General features: G+C 38.4%; 1 protein-coding gene across 1 annotated transcript in view; it reads left to right on the forward strand.

Annotated features, from left to right (window-relative positions):
* The first annotated feature begins 679 nt into the window (after window positions 1-679).
* Window positions 680-18500, forward strand: part of LOC143913654 (uncharacterized) — a 48365-nt gene continuing 30544 nt past the window's right edge. Inside the window, exon 1 of the mRNA XM_077433557.1 lies at window positions 680-990. Within this exon, the coding sequence (XP_077289683.1) occupies window positions 916-990 (75 nt within the window). The 5' untranslated portion in view covers window positions 680-915. The remainder of the gene's footprint in view (window positions 991-18500) is intronic.

Genomic DNA, 18500 nt, shown 5'->3' on the forward strand with positions numbered 1-18500 from the left:
ATCTTAATGACCCTGTTGATAGTAAAGAAACACAGCGAGAGCGACATCGCAAAGCTCAACACATAAAATATTGGGGTCTACCCCACGGGATCGAATTAGAAATGCACGAAAAACCAAATATTGGAAGGCAAAGATCGAAAATCGAAAGATCTTAAGTCGAAACGGTACATACTCACGTACATCCACACTTAATTTGCGCGAGCATGATACAACAGGAACAAGAGGAACAGGCTTTTCCTCCCGTGTTAATGTGCGCGCGCAGAATACGGGAGGAAAAGCCTGTTCCTCTTGTTCCCGTTGTATCCTGCTCGCGCAAATTAAGTGAGTATGTACCGTTTACCATGCACCCTTTTTTTTGATCTTTCGACTTAAGATCTTTCGATTTTCGATCTTTACCTTCCGATATTTGTGTTTTCTGTAATTTAACATTCTGGCTCGTCACGTAGACCCAGGAACTGGTTATGGAAAATTTCGTAAATATCGGGTGTGGACGTCGCCAATGGAGTATCGAAATCAGACTGAAGTGTTTTCATAGAATAAGCCGAAATTGAAGGATAACGTAGAAGATTGAGATCCAGATTGGCGAGTGTGATGTTTTTTTAAAGTTTGAACGGTGAGCTTAAAAGCTACATTGGCGGGTAGATACGAAAGCAGGAGGGAGAGGTGGTGGGGTGGGATAGAGGCGGGCGGGAGCGTTTGCAGAGTCGCGATCGTCGAGAAGTGGCAGTGCCGTTGCGGCGGCGGCCATCTGCGGTTGTGTCGCGTCGCTCTCTCTCACTTCTCTCTCTCGCATTCGATACACCGGTGATCGGACGCGATCGCAATCCTAGACTCTCGGGGACTCTAGGCGAACATTCGGCCGACGAGGAGTTCGCGACCGCAACCGCGAGGAGTTCGGAGACAGGATCTACCGCGATGGCGCTCGACGGAGGCGAGACGGCGGTGGCCGCGACGCCCCCCGCCGACGCCCCGCCTGCCGACAAGAAGCAGGTTAGCCCTCCACCCCCAACCCCCAACCCCCAACCCCCAACCCCCACCCCCGCCATCTCACGTCATCCTTATTTACGCACGGGCGAGTTTGCTTCCCTTTCCGCGTCCCTTTCGAATGCTTGTGTGCTATCAAATGTACAACATATAATACATAGGAAGCGAGCGGTGATTGCGAGGCTGCGCCCCCTTTCGCAGCGCCGGCAGCGTCACCCCTAAATATACATTCGAGACGAGACTTGTGTATAATATAAAAGACTGATACACGCCGTACTCGTATGGCCGTGGCGTCAGCGGCTTATTTACGTATCGTCGTCGACCGGCTGCTGCCGCCGCGTGGACTCCGCGATTCGCGCAATAGTGACGTCACACCTCACTGACATTTGCTCGTAAATTTGAATTGTGTATTTTTTCCTTCCTCTTTTGTTTTTTTGAATTCACCAACAGGGCGCGCGCTAGGTCGTAACGCGCTCGCAACACGACCACAACTACATCGACTACAACTTTTCAACGAATACACCTTCCCAAACATAAACGTGTATATAATCGGATTTGATAACATGCACGCAATTTGAAATTTTACGTCGTTGTTTTATTTTCGTACGAAAAAACAATTGAAAGTTTCGTATGAAAACTTTTACGACAAAATGGCGCAGCCCAAAGTGTCCTCAGAGCCGGGCCGATTACTTTTCGGCTAATTGTTAATAAAACTGAGTACGTTTCGCATGCTGCGCGTTCAATTTGCGCAACGTGTATTGTATAACGGACTGTGTATTTCATAATCCCACGGTGTTTGTACACACGTATGTTTATTTCCTCGAACGCGAAATTCCCAATGTTTGGTTTTTGGTAGGCGTGTTTCAGCGCGATCCCCCCCCCCCCATTTTACTTTATTGTTTTTGTTCAGGTCAGGTCCTTGAATTGGTGCGAGTCTGAGCGCATGCGTTATTCGATGACCCATATAGCGTTTTGGTCCGGGACGTAAACATGACCTGATGAAGCGCAGACACTACACTAATAATGTGTGTTTTTATACGGTTTGAATATACGCAGTTTTCCCCCTTTTTTAATTCATTAAAATATTTTAAAAAAAGTTGTGCAATACTTTTTTTTTCTTTTTTCAGGAATTATATAACACCTCAAAACATTGGAAATATTCAATTGGAAATGTTGTATGAATATTCTTATGATATATAAATAGAGGTGAAAATCCTTTGTATACCCCATGCGTTCAAAACGCTTGACCTACCGCTTCGGTTGACCCACTTATACACTCAAATCTCTTCCAAAACAATTCCACATTTTTTAATTATCTTCATATAAAATCCACACGTGCTCTGTGGATCGATAAATACCCTCTAATATGATTTGCCGTCTATCGTTTGATTGTAACTTGTCAATAGTAAACATTAGCACAAGTTATCACTGCACTAGTTTATTATGCAGTTTAGATAATAAAACGTTGCCAACAATTAATCGTATTTGTATGTCATCTGACATGAGATCATTGAAATCGTGAAACTGAATATTTTTGTTTCGCATGCATTGTTTTGATTATGGATGCAAATATGTACGGTGACATAAGTTCCGATTGTGTGATGTTATTCAATCAATTTGCTGTTATGTTTTATTCATGAAAGGTTGATAATATTTGTATGTCACAGACAATTCTGAATGCACATGTTCCGGGGACTGTAATTCGTCATGCTCTACATAATTCTCACGAATTTTACACACTACATTATTCGTGGACTATAGACTGATGAACTACACCTATTTTCGTTGAATTGTTGAAAATAACGGTGTTTTCTTCTTGTGCTTTTTTTTCCACGTCTGCTGCCCTCAAACTATTCAATCATAGCTATTGTGTTCTAAAAGTATTCGTATGCAGTTCGTACTAAATTGTTGAGCATTCAGCTGTCGATTTTTCGTGTAGGGTTCGAAAATGAAGCAGTGATCGCTTTTGATTGTCGATAATTGTTTGTTGTGACCGGTCAGTCAATTGTCATGTCTAAAAGCAACACAGTCCAATATTCAATGTGTTGTATGTATGTACGTCAATTTGCCTATTAGGAATGTTGCGCGTGTCTCCTATTATGCCCTAGGGACTGTTAACAGGACAGTGTGTATGAACCTTATGTACTTAGTTCCGAGCTTTCTGTCTTGTTTGATCTGCCTTCTGCTCGAAATAATTCATTGAGTAAGCAAGCTAAATTAAAACATTTATTATTCACAGATTGAAATATGTAATAGCTGAAAGTTTTATACGCTTACGTATTCCGTTTCGGCAAAACTGAATATATAAATAAGGACGTAAATGTCCTTTCTGTGATGTTTTCACTCTTGGGAATGTTGGATTTGGTATCTTGTGAGTTAAGTGTACATATCTCTATTATAAACGTTTGATATTTTCAAGTGATGTTTTGTTGCCAATAGATAGCAGTGATTGGGCACGTGTCTTGTTTATAAAATAATCGAAAGAAAGCTTTGATATTTTTTATACGATAAGCGGTGTGTTATCTTCTAAATGTGATCGATTTTTGAGTGGCCACTTGTGCGATTTGTATCGACAGGTTCAGCGACCGTCAATCGGGTAAAATTTGTAAGACAAGTTCCAGGATGTTTGCTCTATGGATAGTCAAAAGTTTGTTGAACCGTTTGTAACATCACACCTACTATAAGTTGATTTAAATGGGCTACTAGTGTTTATAAATCTGTAGAAGTGTGGTGATGATTTACATATTTTGTGTTTCAGAAGAAGAATTATATTCGGACAATATATCTCATAAAATATGAAACAGCCCTTAAAATGAAAATAAAACCTCTACTTTTAATGACTGAGGTGCGATTTGACAGGACAACTTGGAGAGGTGAATTGTTACTAGAAGTTTAAACGATAGATCGATCAGTTGAATGAAGCCATTGGCCTGTTTATTCATAATATGGAATAAAAAAATCAGAAATTGGTTGTTCCAAAACGATCGGAAGACTAGGAATAGATACTGAATCGTTAGTGAAGTGAAACATAAAAGAGCCTTGTAAAAAATCAGAAATTGGTTGTTTTTTTTTTTTTCGAGATCTAATATGCTCATTTTAGAAGCATCACCACGAAAAATACTGAAAGATATGAAAATTTTCACACCTAGTAACAATCATTTAATGTTTCTTAAAAGTTCATATTTTTTTTATAAACCAGAGAACCTTTGTTCAACATTTATCAGTTTACTACTGTACTGAAAATATATGTATGTATATGTTTAGTGTTATATTCTCAGGCTTTGAAAATATAATAAGATGGGGTGCGAATGAAAAGGTGATACCTAATGGCAAGGAGATGTAATGTCTTCCCTTATCATCGCCCCTACCTTTTTTCACGTTTTATGTCCGTCTACGGAAGGTAATTTTCATGCAGACTTTGGTGGTGAATAAGCACGTGCTGGGTTGCCTTTTGTATCGCGAAAACCACCTAATGAAAAGTGGGAGGGAGCATCGGGGGACCCGTCGGGAAACAATCACCGCAGGTGGGAGAGAACGTAGACGAATTTCACGTTGAATAGGAAGAATACGTCCACACGTAGGTGTATCTAGCAGTATATGTATGTAGTTGTCTGTAATATACTACACGATGACTTGAAATAAACTTATCTCTCTTATTCTCTCTTCGTCTTCTTCTTCTTCCGAGCAATCAAACCGCTGTTTATAAAAACGCGACTCGATGATAATACTGCGTTGTCCGAAGAGATGTTTGTGAGCTGGCAACTGTTCAAATGGTATAGTCTCACTGTCTACTCACACGATTCTCGGAATCTACTGTTTCGCTTTTTTTTTTTCAGATGACATGAAAATGCACGTGACGAAAAGAGCGCAAACTTTCCGTGCTATATTTAGCATTCAGATAACAATGCAAAACTAAAAGATGGCTTCACACTTGTGGAATGTATTGTTATTGAATTTATGAATGCATTAATATCGAAGATGCCCGAGTATTATGAGTATTATGACATTGGATGCTTCTTCTTAAGGAGAGGTTACAGATGAGTGACGCGTGGTAATAAATGGACAAGGAAGATAAATGATTTGAACTTATTGATGAAACGAAGGTGCTCTTCGGTGCTATTTTTAGCTTTCAGATATCAACTTAAAACGTAATGGACACTGCTTGCATTTGAACGTGTTAAAAACTAAATAAAAATATATTCGAAAATGGATGTAAAATTTGAATTAAAATCCAGATCAACAGGGCCTTCTTTGATAATTGACCTTAAACAGAATTTCGACATATGTGAATATATGTGTTGCTTATGAATAGCAGTTTCGGATTCTAATGTGGATTGTCGGATCCAAAGTCAGAAATAAGATCTCAGGGGAATGGTGCGAGTAACAATAACTCGATGCATTTGTAATTTAATGAAAATTCCTGAAGCACTTGCACAAATCGAGTTATATCTACCGAGTTAACTAGGGCATGTGCTGATGAATGGTTGTCAAAAATCATATTTCTGCAGTAGTGGCGGATAAAAGATCTGTGCAACAACATATGGGATTAGGACACTGAAAGTAACATTCGAAAAGTAGATATGTATGTAGATGCGTAGCGGCAGTGGAATCAGATTTCAGAGTTTCAGACAAGTGGTCTGATGAAACAACGACTATTATACGTGACGATATTACAAAAATATTTTTATAATCGCTTGAAATTGTCGAAACATCTAAAAACAAAACACGAAGCGAAGCTTAGATCATCCAATAAATCAGTGCAGTTGAAAAATTGGCTGACGAAAGAGACAAATTTGCACCTGAAATTGAATCAGAGTGTCTAAAATAAGAGCTGCGTCACTAGAATGATTGATTCCGTGCATCGATCGTGGCAATAAGTAAAGACGACGAATACGTACAGATCTACTTCGGAATATATAACGTTTTCTCGGAAATGCAAATAAGTCCTCGTTGCATACGCGTCGAGTTATTGCGTTCCGTACGTGTCACGTAGCCGCCATTTTTACTGATAAATGCTCTCAATATCCAACTGCCAAAATAGTTGCACGGTCCACTGAAATGGGCCTACCACACCGATGACGATCGACTCTGGAATTCGCCCATTTTTACCGTATTACCATCATCGGGTCATCGAACATTTTCATGCCTAATTAATCTTTCCGATTAGGCTTGCATGAGCTCGTCCTCCCATAAGGTGGGGAATAAACATTGGAGACCTACAACATTTGCGCAATATTTTGGTAACATTCGATATTGGCGCAATATCGCCGTGCCGTCAATGGCACCGCTGACTTAGCTGATGATGTTCGTTCTGAATAATTTTCATTTATTTATAGGCGTGCACGTATGTACGTACCGTGCGTATGAATAGAGACAAAGTTGCCGTTTTAGAAATGCTTCATAATACAGCCTTTTATACTATCTAAAAGCATTAGGCGAAAAAAATGGTTGCGTCATCGCTTAATATTATATGCGAATTTAAACTGTTGCATATTTATTAAAACGCGTTTTTCTGGTCGACTGGTCATATACATATGTATGTATGGTACATATGTATATCCAAGAGGTATTGATATAGTCGGGGATTGTATTGATAACGTGACTGAATGTCGTTCAATGCATTGCATTGTGGGTTAGTATTGCCGAGTGTGATGTCATCCGTCCTTCAATGCTCCCCAATGTCCGCTTGGCCTTAATTTATTCAGATTCATCACGAAAAGCTTGCTACAGCTGACGTGACTGTTTTCCATATTTTCAGAAATCTAAGTAATGATGGTAATTTTGCATAGACTGATGTTGTAGCTCACACTTCAGTTGGGAAAGGTTAGGTTTGACAGGAAGGAAATGCATGCACCTGTCAAAAGTTTCAGGCGTGACTTGAATGCAAAGGTTTTCTGAATGGCAATCTTACTTCAAATTGTATAGTTTATTTTTCTTCTATACATTATTTGTATAGAAGAAACATTTGAGCCGTTATATTTGAAAGTGGCGTAAGTCCAATTTTCAGTTCCAAAAACACTTGCTGTTTGACTCAATTCACAAATTGCTATCACTTCTTTTGATTGGATATGCTCAGAATCTTGGAAAAGCAGAATAAACGTATTACAGGTCACCAATATTTTTAAAACATTATAACGCAAAACATATTTAATGTTTTGTGACACATTTCTTCAAATTAAGAAAAGCGGACTTCCAAATATAACGGCTCATTTAACCTATCTATGTACTGTTTATTATTTTTTGAGGATTAATTTACCTCAGGCTTATTCGAGCTTGGAACGTTGCCTCCCAGGTTATTTAGACAATTAGGCTTATTTCCATTATCTTATCCTAGGCATAGTTATTAACTATGAATTATGAATGGACTTGATTATTCCTTGGTAAATAATGTCGCCTTCCGTTAATACCGTCTACGTAAAGTAGTAGTTTCCCTTTGTTATATTATGTAGGGGAGAATATGGACGAAGCAGAAGAGAATAAAAGCATTGATTTTTGATTTTAAACGTAGATGTTTCAGTGTCACACATTTTTACAAGCTTTTTAATAGATTCACTCTGTTAGTTAAATGAAATTCCCACCCGTAAAAATTGTGATCTGATTTTGAACCACTTCCTCCCTTCAGTTGCTTTGATATTTTACCGAAATACGGGGAGATAGCAGACAAGAAAGCAAAGTATTGTTGCCAACATGAAGCTAGTGGAGTTTAATCATTAACGAACTTATTAAAATTTACATCGAAATCTTGTGTCAGGTCGAAGCGATGACAGCTAGCTATTCATACGCGGTTTTCCACCGCCCCTCTGCAACTCAAAATGTCTGCCATTTCTCTAGGAAGGGATTTTAAGTTTAGACCTTTTTAGCAAAGATAATAAGTTAAGACCAGACGTGAAACGAAACGTTTTAGGATAGAACGCTTATCAGTTGCTTTGGCAAGTTCGACAACTTGTGCTTGGATTATTACGTTTCGATACGTATCGGTATTCGCGTTTCGCTCGCTCATTTCCAGAAAGAGGAATGACGGATGAGAAGTGTTATTTAAAAGTTAATTGTACTTCTATTGTTGCCTTCCTTCACACTCGGTTCTTTTTAATCATTGGAATCTATACATAATCATATTGTTTTCGATTTCAGATAGTACATTTCTTAGCTGTACCGTGACGGTTAATAACACGGAGTAGGGAAAATTGTGGCAGGATAACAAAGCAACTTGAAAGTTTAGACAGATTTCGAGTGTAAGTCGAAAGCTGTCAGACGGAATTGTACGAAAGATACTTCATTCGAAAGGGGACTTACTCGACAATGATACAGGGGTACTTTAATTTAACTATCATCCGAACAGAAGACGTTCCACTTACAGTTAGCTTAGATACAGTTAGTCGAGTATTGCGTCTTTCGTAGTCGCAGACATGCGAACTCCGACTCCCATCTAGTCTACGGATTTGTTTGTTTCACGCCTATGCTAGCGGAGCTAACACATCTAGATTGCATATCGTAAAACGTTATTAAACCCAGTAGACAAAGAAAACAGCCTTGACCTTTCGAACGTGTTTGTTGCACTCGCTTTGTTTTTCTTCTACATTTCACGAGTTTTCGATTATATTGCGTGATACACGCAAGACCGATTTCGAGAGTGTGCGTAACTCTCAATTGAATACGAGACGCGTCTGTCTGACTGCTTTTATTCATCCTTTCCTATTATTCCGTTTTATTTTGCACGCACTGGCCCCTCACCCATCTCATAGCCATCGGGTCAGAATCGATGATAAAAGAGTGACGTATCAATTAATAATGTAGTTGCAATACCGTACTGCATTAAATATTCAAGACCGTGTCGAATTGCATAGAATTTGGTATTTATGTACTTGTGGTTTTGGTTTTCTAACTTTCGATGCTAGGTTTTCCCCCTTTTATAGGGAGAAAGTCTCAATTTGACGATCAAAAATAATTGGATCGTTTCATCCCCTGCTGAATAGGAATAATTTTTTATTTTATTTCATAGAACTTGAAAACTCGCCTTTAAAGACCGCTCCAAATCGACTAGTGTACTTATATCGATACAATACAATCAATTAATCCAATAAATATACATAAGCATTTTATACAATGCGAATTCATACAAACATCCACAGTGACATCTATGGAGAAATTTTTGCAGCATTTTATTATCAAATTGACAGATAACCTCGAGACGCTGAATTACATATATCAAGAGAGATAGGAAAGGAGATGCCAATTTTACAGGAACCGTTTCAATGAGAATCAGAAAAATTGGCAAATTCTGATAAGAATCGATCACAAACCAAGGTCTGGCCAGCAGTGGGACTCGAACCCGTGACCACTATGCTCGAAAGCATAATATGCTAACCACTAGTCCACGCCGCTGTTTAATATGAAAAAGTTATTCGGTTGTCTGGTACGCGCATAATCTGCTGTTGTTTTTATATGCTTCACCTTTCTGACAATCGTTAAGGGAACAATAATCGTTGGTGATTTACCGTTGCCTTCCTGAATATGGTGATATGCGGTCTCCGTGATTTGACAGAATGTTAAATTACAGAAAACGCAAATATCAGAATGCAAAGATCGAAAATCGAAAGATCTTAAGTCGAAAGATAAAAAAAAAATGGTGCATGGTAAACGGTACATACTCACTTAATTTACGCGAGCAGGATACAACAGGAACAAGAGGAACATGCTTTTCCTCCCGTGTTAATGTGCGCGCGCAGATATGATGTGTAGTTACTAAAGTGGGAGTTGCCTACAGATAACCTTAAGATCTAGGGCTATTCTCAGCTGTTTATTTGACACACGTTCTGGAATTATTTTCGAACGTTGTGCGTAAAAAAGATGATAATTTGTAAAGTTTATCGCAGGCCGGAAATGTGGGGGGACGGGGTGGAAGGAGTAGATTTCCGATTGTATCAGAAGGAAGTTGCCTTACTATTACCGGTACTCTTCGTACTGCGGAAATTTGAAATAAATGGAGGAGTAATATTGAAAGCGCACACGTTTCAGAAGAATGACTATCTTCGATGATGTTGACCATTAAAAGTTGGATAAATTCGGAAAATCCACATATGCAATAACATTTTCCATTCGTAAACATTGAATAATGGTATAAAAAAACCAATCACAGATCTTCAGTTTATTGTTCAAATAATCTATCGACCTTGAAGATTTTTTTCATAAATACACATGCATTTCAATACCATAAAAACAAGTACAGGGTTTCTGAATGAAGGTACACTTCGTAAACTTCGCTTTGAACTCGTTCATAGCAATTTGAACTTTGTTAACGGTATTTGTCGTTTTTCATTTGCAACTGTGTATTTTTACGCCGCGTTCACATGTACACGCAGTGTACAACCAAACTTTTTTACTGAAAATACCTGTACGGTTTAATTAGGTTTTTTTATAATATCGGAAATAATGGAGAGTTTTAGTTTGATCTTTTGAAAATGTAGTAGATTTTGTGTCATTTGATTATATTCGTTAATTCTATTTTGGCATGATGATAACACGCCTGCAATAATTGACATAACGCCTCGTTTACGTCACCGTGCGAACAACATACCTTGATAGTGGCAGACTCAATTGTGACTACGATTTTCAGGGTCATATGTTTTTTAATGGTGTTACGCCAACGCTTGTTTCCATTTTTTACGCCGTCGTATAAAGAAGAAAAACCAAAAAAATAAAATAAAAACGAGCTAGGAAGTGCTATATGTATAGTAAGTAACCAACAAAAGTATACAGTTTCGATGAGCCAAACGTTGAAGGACAAATGTTTCGTAGACAGAACTCCTATTCAATAATATAATGATTGCGTTTGAATAATGATGCAATTCACGTAATAAAAAGGCTCTAAACACGCAGTCGCAGTCATCGCCTGTTGCCACAATGCCATTCGTCCAGCGATGTACGTGACGCGCTTGATTTAATTAGGCTAATGATGTTTTTTGGAAACGCTTTGATTCCCCAACTTTCGCGATGGCGTGTCGGGAGTGGCTCTTCATTTTAAGGGTCACCGCTAAACGCTCATCATTTAAAAATCACTAACGTCTCCCGATCGATAAGCTCGTTCAGCTAGCTCACTTGTATGTACTATCTGGCCGAGGTCATCCCTGTCAAGGATTTGCATTTGTTCGATTTTTATATTCGGTTCATTCATAAGTTTTGGCCTGTTCAAGGTCGGGCGTATGTGACGAGAGTACATAAGTACTGTGATGTAATTAGAGCGCTTTTGCAGATCAATCAATCAGCGGTGATGTATCTATTTGGGTGTGCTGTGCTGGTAGGGGAGATGTGTGCCCGAAGAACGCAAGGAGATAGTGATTGGCTGGGTCGGTGTCCCTCTCCCGCCGTTGATACTCTTCGACTGGCCAACTTGGAGTGGAATGCAATTGACTTTGACCGATCACCTTATTTGGTGTCGAATCTTTCGGATTCGTTAAGGCAGGCGTTGCCTGTAATTGGATGGTGTGAGGTGCCTACATATGTATATACAATACTAAATATGATTAAAATGCAGCACGAGACGCGTATCGCTGGATCATTTATTTATTCGGACAAAACCGTTGATAGGATAGCTAGGTAGAAAGAAAGGTGCCAGAAGATCGAATTTCGAGGAGTGTATTTAGAATAATGCCTGTAGTAAGGACAAAAAGCATCAACAGTCTTGGGTCACCAGGAAATGTTTTCCAATATAATTTACTGAAACACTTAAACAGGACAGAACCATTTGGAGACGACCTACATATTGCAGTGCTAAAAGGCTTCGAGCTTGTTAGTCAAATTATAAATCATTCAGTAAATATATGGATATTCGCGTTAGGGCGAAAACACACTGAATGGTATGGGACGTCACGTCCTTGGCTTCCCGCTATGAACAACATTGGGTGTTCCCCAAACCGAATTCTGGTGTAGTTGCTCGTGCAGAATGCATACGCTTGGGAGGTCGCACGTGTATGCATATCCATATGCAACCGACAAATTTCTCCCACATGGCATTCACCGTTATTGATCACTGTCAAGCAAGGATAAAATATCACCGAAAACATCCCAGGGGATGATTTTTGGGACTGTGTACCATGTACAAATATGGGCTAGGGGTGCTGGGTTTTTTGCACATGTTTAAGGGTATCTAAAAAAAGCCCGTGTACATAAAGAAAGCAATCGAAGAGGTCTGCGCATAAATCTAAAGAAGACAAAATTTATGATAGTAGATAGAATGCAAACAGACACCGGGAATCTAACCTTGCATGGAGAGGTGATAGAAAGAGTAAAAAGATTCAAATACCTGGGTACCTGGCTGAATGAAGAGATGGACCCAGATGAAGATCTAAGAATCCGCATCGAGATGGCTAGAACGGCATTTGTAAAAATGAAGGCGGCGCTTACAGACAAGCATCTCAATCTTCATACGCGGTTGAGATTCGCGAAGAGCTACGTCTGGACAGTATTACTACACGGATGTGAGACGTGGACTCTGAAAGCCAAGATGATCAGCCGCATTGAAGCTTTTGAGATGTGGGTCTATAGGCGTATGCTGAAGATTCCGTGGACCAAAAAGATATCAAACGAAGCTGTCCTCGGCATGATGGGGAGAGGCAGGGAACTTGTTTCTGTCATCAAGCGGAGAAAGATGGAGTACCTCGGACACATGATACGGGGTCCAAAATACGAATTTCTCCGTTTGATAACCATGGGGAAAATAGAAGGAAAAAATGGATTGGCAGGAAAAAGTTATCTTGGCTTCGAAACATGCGCATGTGGACCGATATGAGCGCCGAAGAGCTGTTCCGAGCCGCTGAAGACCGATGCGGATATATTCAAATAATCGACGAGGTGGTCGCCAACGTCCGGATGCGGACAAGGCATTAACAAGAAGAAGAAAAAAAGCACGTACCAAGTACCACTCGGTATGTTTTCGCCCTTAATGTTCATTTTTCAGTAGTCCACAGAGAAACATCTTACAGATGACATAGGAAATATGGCAAACGTGAAGAACACCTTAACGACCAAATTTATATTTGCTATCAGTAATAATACTACATAGTTAAGGTCTAAATAAAATTCTAATTGTAATTTTACTTCTTATCTGTAAGATTTGTATGTTGTTTTTTTTTTTAGTTAGTAATTCTTTTGTAATAAAAGCGATCGTACTTGATGATAAGCGAGCCTCTGCAATATACATAAACTTACCATAAATATCGCTTGAATTTATTGTTATTATACAGGTTAAACTGATAGTAAATTAAAACATTAATCTGACAACGTAAATGCATAGAAATAATCGGAAAACTACAAAATACACGTCCCATTAACGTGTCACAGGACTGCCTCTCGGCTTCTTTATGCCGCGGATGCTGGTTGAGGACTGTTAAGTGCTCGCGAAGAAGATTGATAGACACGGCTTATCATTGATTCAAATTCGCGTTCAATACTTGGTTCGTATCGTGTGCGTCCTCGTTTACTTTCAGCTTCAATTATTTGGGGCTTTAAAAACCCAAGCTTTTGGGGGTAGTCGCGCCCCTGATCAATATCATTCTGTGCGTAGCTTCCTGAAGTAGAAACACTCGTTTTTCACGCTGTCAGTGCTTTTTTTTATTTATTATTCGGTACACTTACAAATTTCTAAACTGGTTCTTGACCACGTATTACAGTAATCATTATCTCATATCCAGGTTACGGACGTAAATATACCTGCTTCGACTCCAGCTATTATTATTACACCCATCATTTTTACTCTTTTTACATTCGTTGTGGAACTGGACTGATGATGTGCCTTTTTTATTTATTCTCTGCGCTTATTCTTGTCCCGCTTGCGTCTGTCCCTCCATTATTTTTTATTTTCCTCTCGGAGTAATGATAATCGTGGTCATAATGAGCTATGGCCATTATGCATCAGTCACCGCTTCCTCCCATCCGAATTAACCATGGACTGGCCTGGTTTTTTTCCCGCGAGCTCATGTTTCGACAATCGTGACTTTCGCTCTCGTCCGCGAATCACTTTCCGTCTTAATTATCTTGTTTTCGATAACCCTGTTTAATTTTTCGTATGTGTTTGGCCGATATTTACAATTATCGCATCGACACTAATGCAATCTAAGTGCGGTTTCCACAGCTTCCTTTCAAGTGTGTGTGCTGTAGGAATACAAAATTTCCTCAGTGGAAACATTCACATGTTGACAACTTTGACGTAGGCAGGTATATTATTGTTTAGAACTTATTATCACTGTTTATTATATTAGAACGTTTAGAACAAACTATCATACATTCTCGTTCAAGTCACATACGTGACTTGACCTAAATTGGTACCCGACAATTGATATTCGAAGATTAAAATTCAACTGCATATTCATGTATGTTGCTCTCAATCACATGTTATAAAACGTTTATGTAGTAATTTGTCTCATTAAATCAATCAATTTTCTTATCTTACACGCTACAAATTGTATTATGCTACTATTATAAATCGTTGTTTATGTTTTTATTTTATTTTTCTGTATCATGTATTGTTTGTTATTGTTTCACAACTTTTCAGATAAACTTTGTACCTGATTTGTAGTTTGGTTCGTTTACTGTGAAATTGCATACACTGATTAGTGTGTTGTTTGGAAAGTGTTCAGATTTCCTGAAACTTTGGAGAAGTTTCGTTGCATGACGAACAGTATTTAGGACTTAGTTTCTCGTCGTTAGTTTCATGTAACGGTCCTATTACTTAAGTTGTTCTCGAGGGATCTGTCATTTTTATTATTACTTAACGTGATATTCAACAAATCGATCATATTAAAGTATACACATTTTTATTGTATTATATTACAGACTTGGGTGTTCTGTTTTGTCTATTATATAAACCCAGAACTGATCGTTTGTTCTTGTAGAAATTAATTATAGGATTACATCCGTTTGCAGCTGTATTTGATAAATTTTGAGACATTGTATTTGTGTTTACAAAGCTGAAAATTTTTTTTTCATCAAAATATTAATTTACTGTTGAAAATATATATTTTTTCCCAATAAAATAAATGACTGATAGTTACCTACTTGAAAATATTTCACCTCTCTTTGATCGCGAGAATTAAGTACGGCACGGCACGGCTTGCCTAGATTGACTCCAGCTGTGAATGGGCTTGTCTTATGTCCTTGTTAATTCGTCCGATCTTATTATTTCGACAAATTTCTCCTACATTTCTTCAAATATGGGAATCACCAATATCACTACAAGGCAAATATATATCCGAAAATACTCCAGAGGGTGATTTGTGGTCTGGTATATACATATCAGGCGTGCTATCGTTTTTTTACATATGCAAAACTATCTAAAAAAAAAAACCTTCCTAATGTCTGCGCCTTTAGATTTTGATTCAGGCTAGTCAAATTTTGTACAAATGAATTATTATGTACATATATTATCAATAACATGCTTTATTTATTTTCAAAGGTGAATCTTTAATCCCACACTTTATCCACAACTGCCGCGAACCGAAAGTTTCATGATGTTTACATCCTCCAGCGGCAAAAATGTATGCGATAGACACGTCAGATCTGCAAATATAGCCCGGTTGATAAGTCCGTTTCTCGGTTTATACACGGAGATTATTTTTGATTCGGGCTGACCTCGACTATCCGCGGGCAATCTGCTCTTATGCTCCACATGTGGCCAGTTGTGCTTGAGCAAAACCTATATAAACGTGCTGAACGCCATCGATGATTTATTCGCCGGAGAGAATGGGTTGGGCGGCCCGAGGAGGCTGCACCAGACATCGGTATCGGACAGACGAAACGGCATTCGATACCGAAACGAGTCAGCTGAAACTGGTTTTCGGTCGGATGAAAATGAAAGAAAAAAAAAGCGAGATTCGATATATTGTCGTTGGGAGTGTGTGGGTACCACTTCGAAGTAAGCATCCAATATCGCGATAAGGTTTATGTCGATGGACCATTACATTCTGACCAAAGGCAAAACTGTAATATAACAATCACCTACATATATGTGTTTATAACTTTTTAGGTTTACCTTGAAACACCTGACAATACGACCTTGAATCATTGTATCGATTATGTATAGGGAGTTGCATTATGCAAAGTTTTCCTGTTCTACGAAAATGACATGTTAAGGAAAAATAAAATTATTTCTATTTATTCTCATATACCTTTTTGGCAAAAATGTAAACGAATACAATAGAAAATAACACGATTTTGTGGTTAGTTGCTTATTTCTACATTTACAGATGTCATATGTTCAGTTGAGATGATGACAAATATTGTAAATCTTTTAAAACAATGGTTAGAAAGCTACATATGTATTACTTAAGCAGTTCCAAATGATTAGTAATCTTTGTTACTACCTGATTGTGACATCTTGTAGATACAATATTGGAGTCATAATTAACAAAAATTAAATGGATAAAAAATGAAATATTAAACATTTGGATGATTATTACATCTATGTGGATAGTTAACCAGAAGACAAGAAATTACCGCAAAAAAGTTCTCATTTCACTCTTAGTTTATATTAAAATATATGTACATACATACATCCATACTTGGTATGGGAAAGTAATTGAAGACCAGGTTTGCAATGAAGAAGAATAAAAAACCTTGTAAAAATAGCGATCTCAGACTACTGACACCTTCCTTATGTATTGACATAAAAAGTGGTATAAGACCGCAGTTATCATTAATTCTCTGTACTACATATCTACGAGGAAACGATACATCATATCAACTACAATAAACGTACACGTAGATAGATACTAACCATTAAGTTTGGTTATACTCAGATGATAAGGCGTCGGAACGTCTTGCAAACACGAGCAGCAAAGTTTATTGATTTTTCCAACTTTCAATGAGCGCCACTTCGACAAAGAAGACTCCCGGGACATTAGGATGCCCGAAAACGTGACAAAACAGCACCAAAAGTAATCGTTGCCAGCGAGAGGAGATCTCATTTGTCGTGAAAATATTTATGTGGGACGAGCGGCAATTAAGACCGTACATACATATATAACTTGCGGTTAATTGCACTTTACAATAATGGCGGTGAATTGGGAAGGAATGCGACAGATCGTTGAAACAAAAGTGTCCGCTATAAAAAGCCCGAAAAATAAAAACAAAGCTGGATGAAATTTGTCGAAACGTGGGAGGGCGTGTAGCTGGCAGAGTGCGCTCAGACTAGCGAATATTGCCAATTCGAGGTGCACATTTGTAATTGCACAAATCCACTCGAATCACTCGGAATACATTTTTAATATATTGGACGGGTGCTGCGAAAAAATGGAGGTGACGTGTCGCCTCACTTCGAGAATGCAATTGCAATTTAGAACGTTCGTTTGAAATTGCACCGTGCGAAATGAGAATGTTATCTCTGCATATTTCATATATGTACATAGGGATATGAAGTTAATTGTCGCCATGCATGCGTATCGTGACATTGTGGAGGGAGAGAAGAGATTCAGTTGGTAATGAGCGGGAAATGTCGCTAGAAGTTAGGGGGAGCAATAGACGGAGTGGAGGAGTGAGGTACAAATTCACCATTATATGTAGACGACCTTTGAAATATGCAATTTCGTCTATTGAGTACTTCACGTTAGTAGCAAATCGCTGAGTCGGGTAGCATGTCATAGTCGACAGCTTAAACATGAATCGCTGTATAAGGGAATTCCAGCTGTAGAAATCCAAAGGGAGTCGACCAGGTTTCTAATTTGCATAAGAAAATATCGTTATCCTGTCTCGGTCATATATTGGAGTAAACCCATCGACGAACATGCTACGTGACGAAAAATCAGCAGGAATTCTGTTATTTAATTTTATTTTATTTCATAGAACATGAACACTAGCCTTTACAGATCGCTCCAAAGCAATCAATATACATACGCATTTTTAGATACCTCCTTTACGTTTCACTTACGATTACAATTAAGGAAAAAGTTTGCCTCTTATCCGATCGTTTTCATACTTTGCCATATTGCTCATTTTGATCATCAATATAAGTAAATGGAGCCTCCGCCATTACGATAGAGATAAAATATCGTATAAGAAGCATTTCAGGTCCGAAGATTTTTAATCTCGGTGACAGTTGGTAGTCATTAATTTTATACATAGATGGCGGTAGTAAAAAAAAAATATTGGTGTTTTTATTCAAAATAATAATTTTATATACAAATTATTATTAAATGCGAATTCATACAAACATCCATAGTGACATATATGGAGAAATTTTTGCAGCATTTTATAATCAAATTGGCGAACCTCAAGATGCTGAGGTTCTCGGCACGAGAGATGGGAAAGGAGATGCCATTTTACAGGAATCGTTTCAATGAAAATCGGAAAAATTGGGAAACTGATAAGAAACGATCGACCTGGAGTTACAAACCAAGGTCTGGCCAGCAGTGGGACTCGAACCCGTGACCACTCTGCTCGAAAGCATAACATGCTAATCACTAGCCGCTGTTTGTGTACAATTGTACACAGAAACACTTGCTGAATAGTATCCCTGAAGGGATTAAGGA

The sequence above is a fragment of the Arctopsyche grandis genome, chromosome 6 (genome assembly GCF_051622035.1).
Source record: "Arctopsyche grandis isolate Sample6627 chromosome 6, ASM5162203v2, whole genome shotgun sequence".
Taxonomy (NCBI): Eukaryota; Metazoa; Arthropoda; class Insecta; order Trichoptera; family Hydropsychidae; genus Arctopsyche; species Arctopsyche grandis.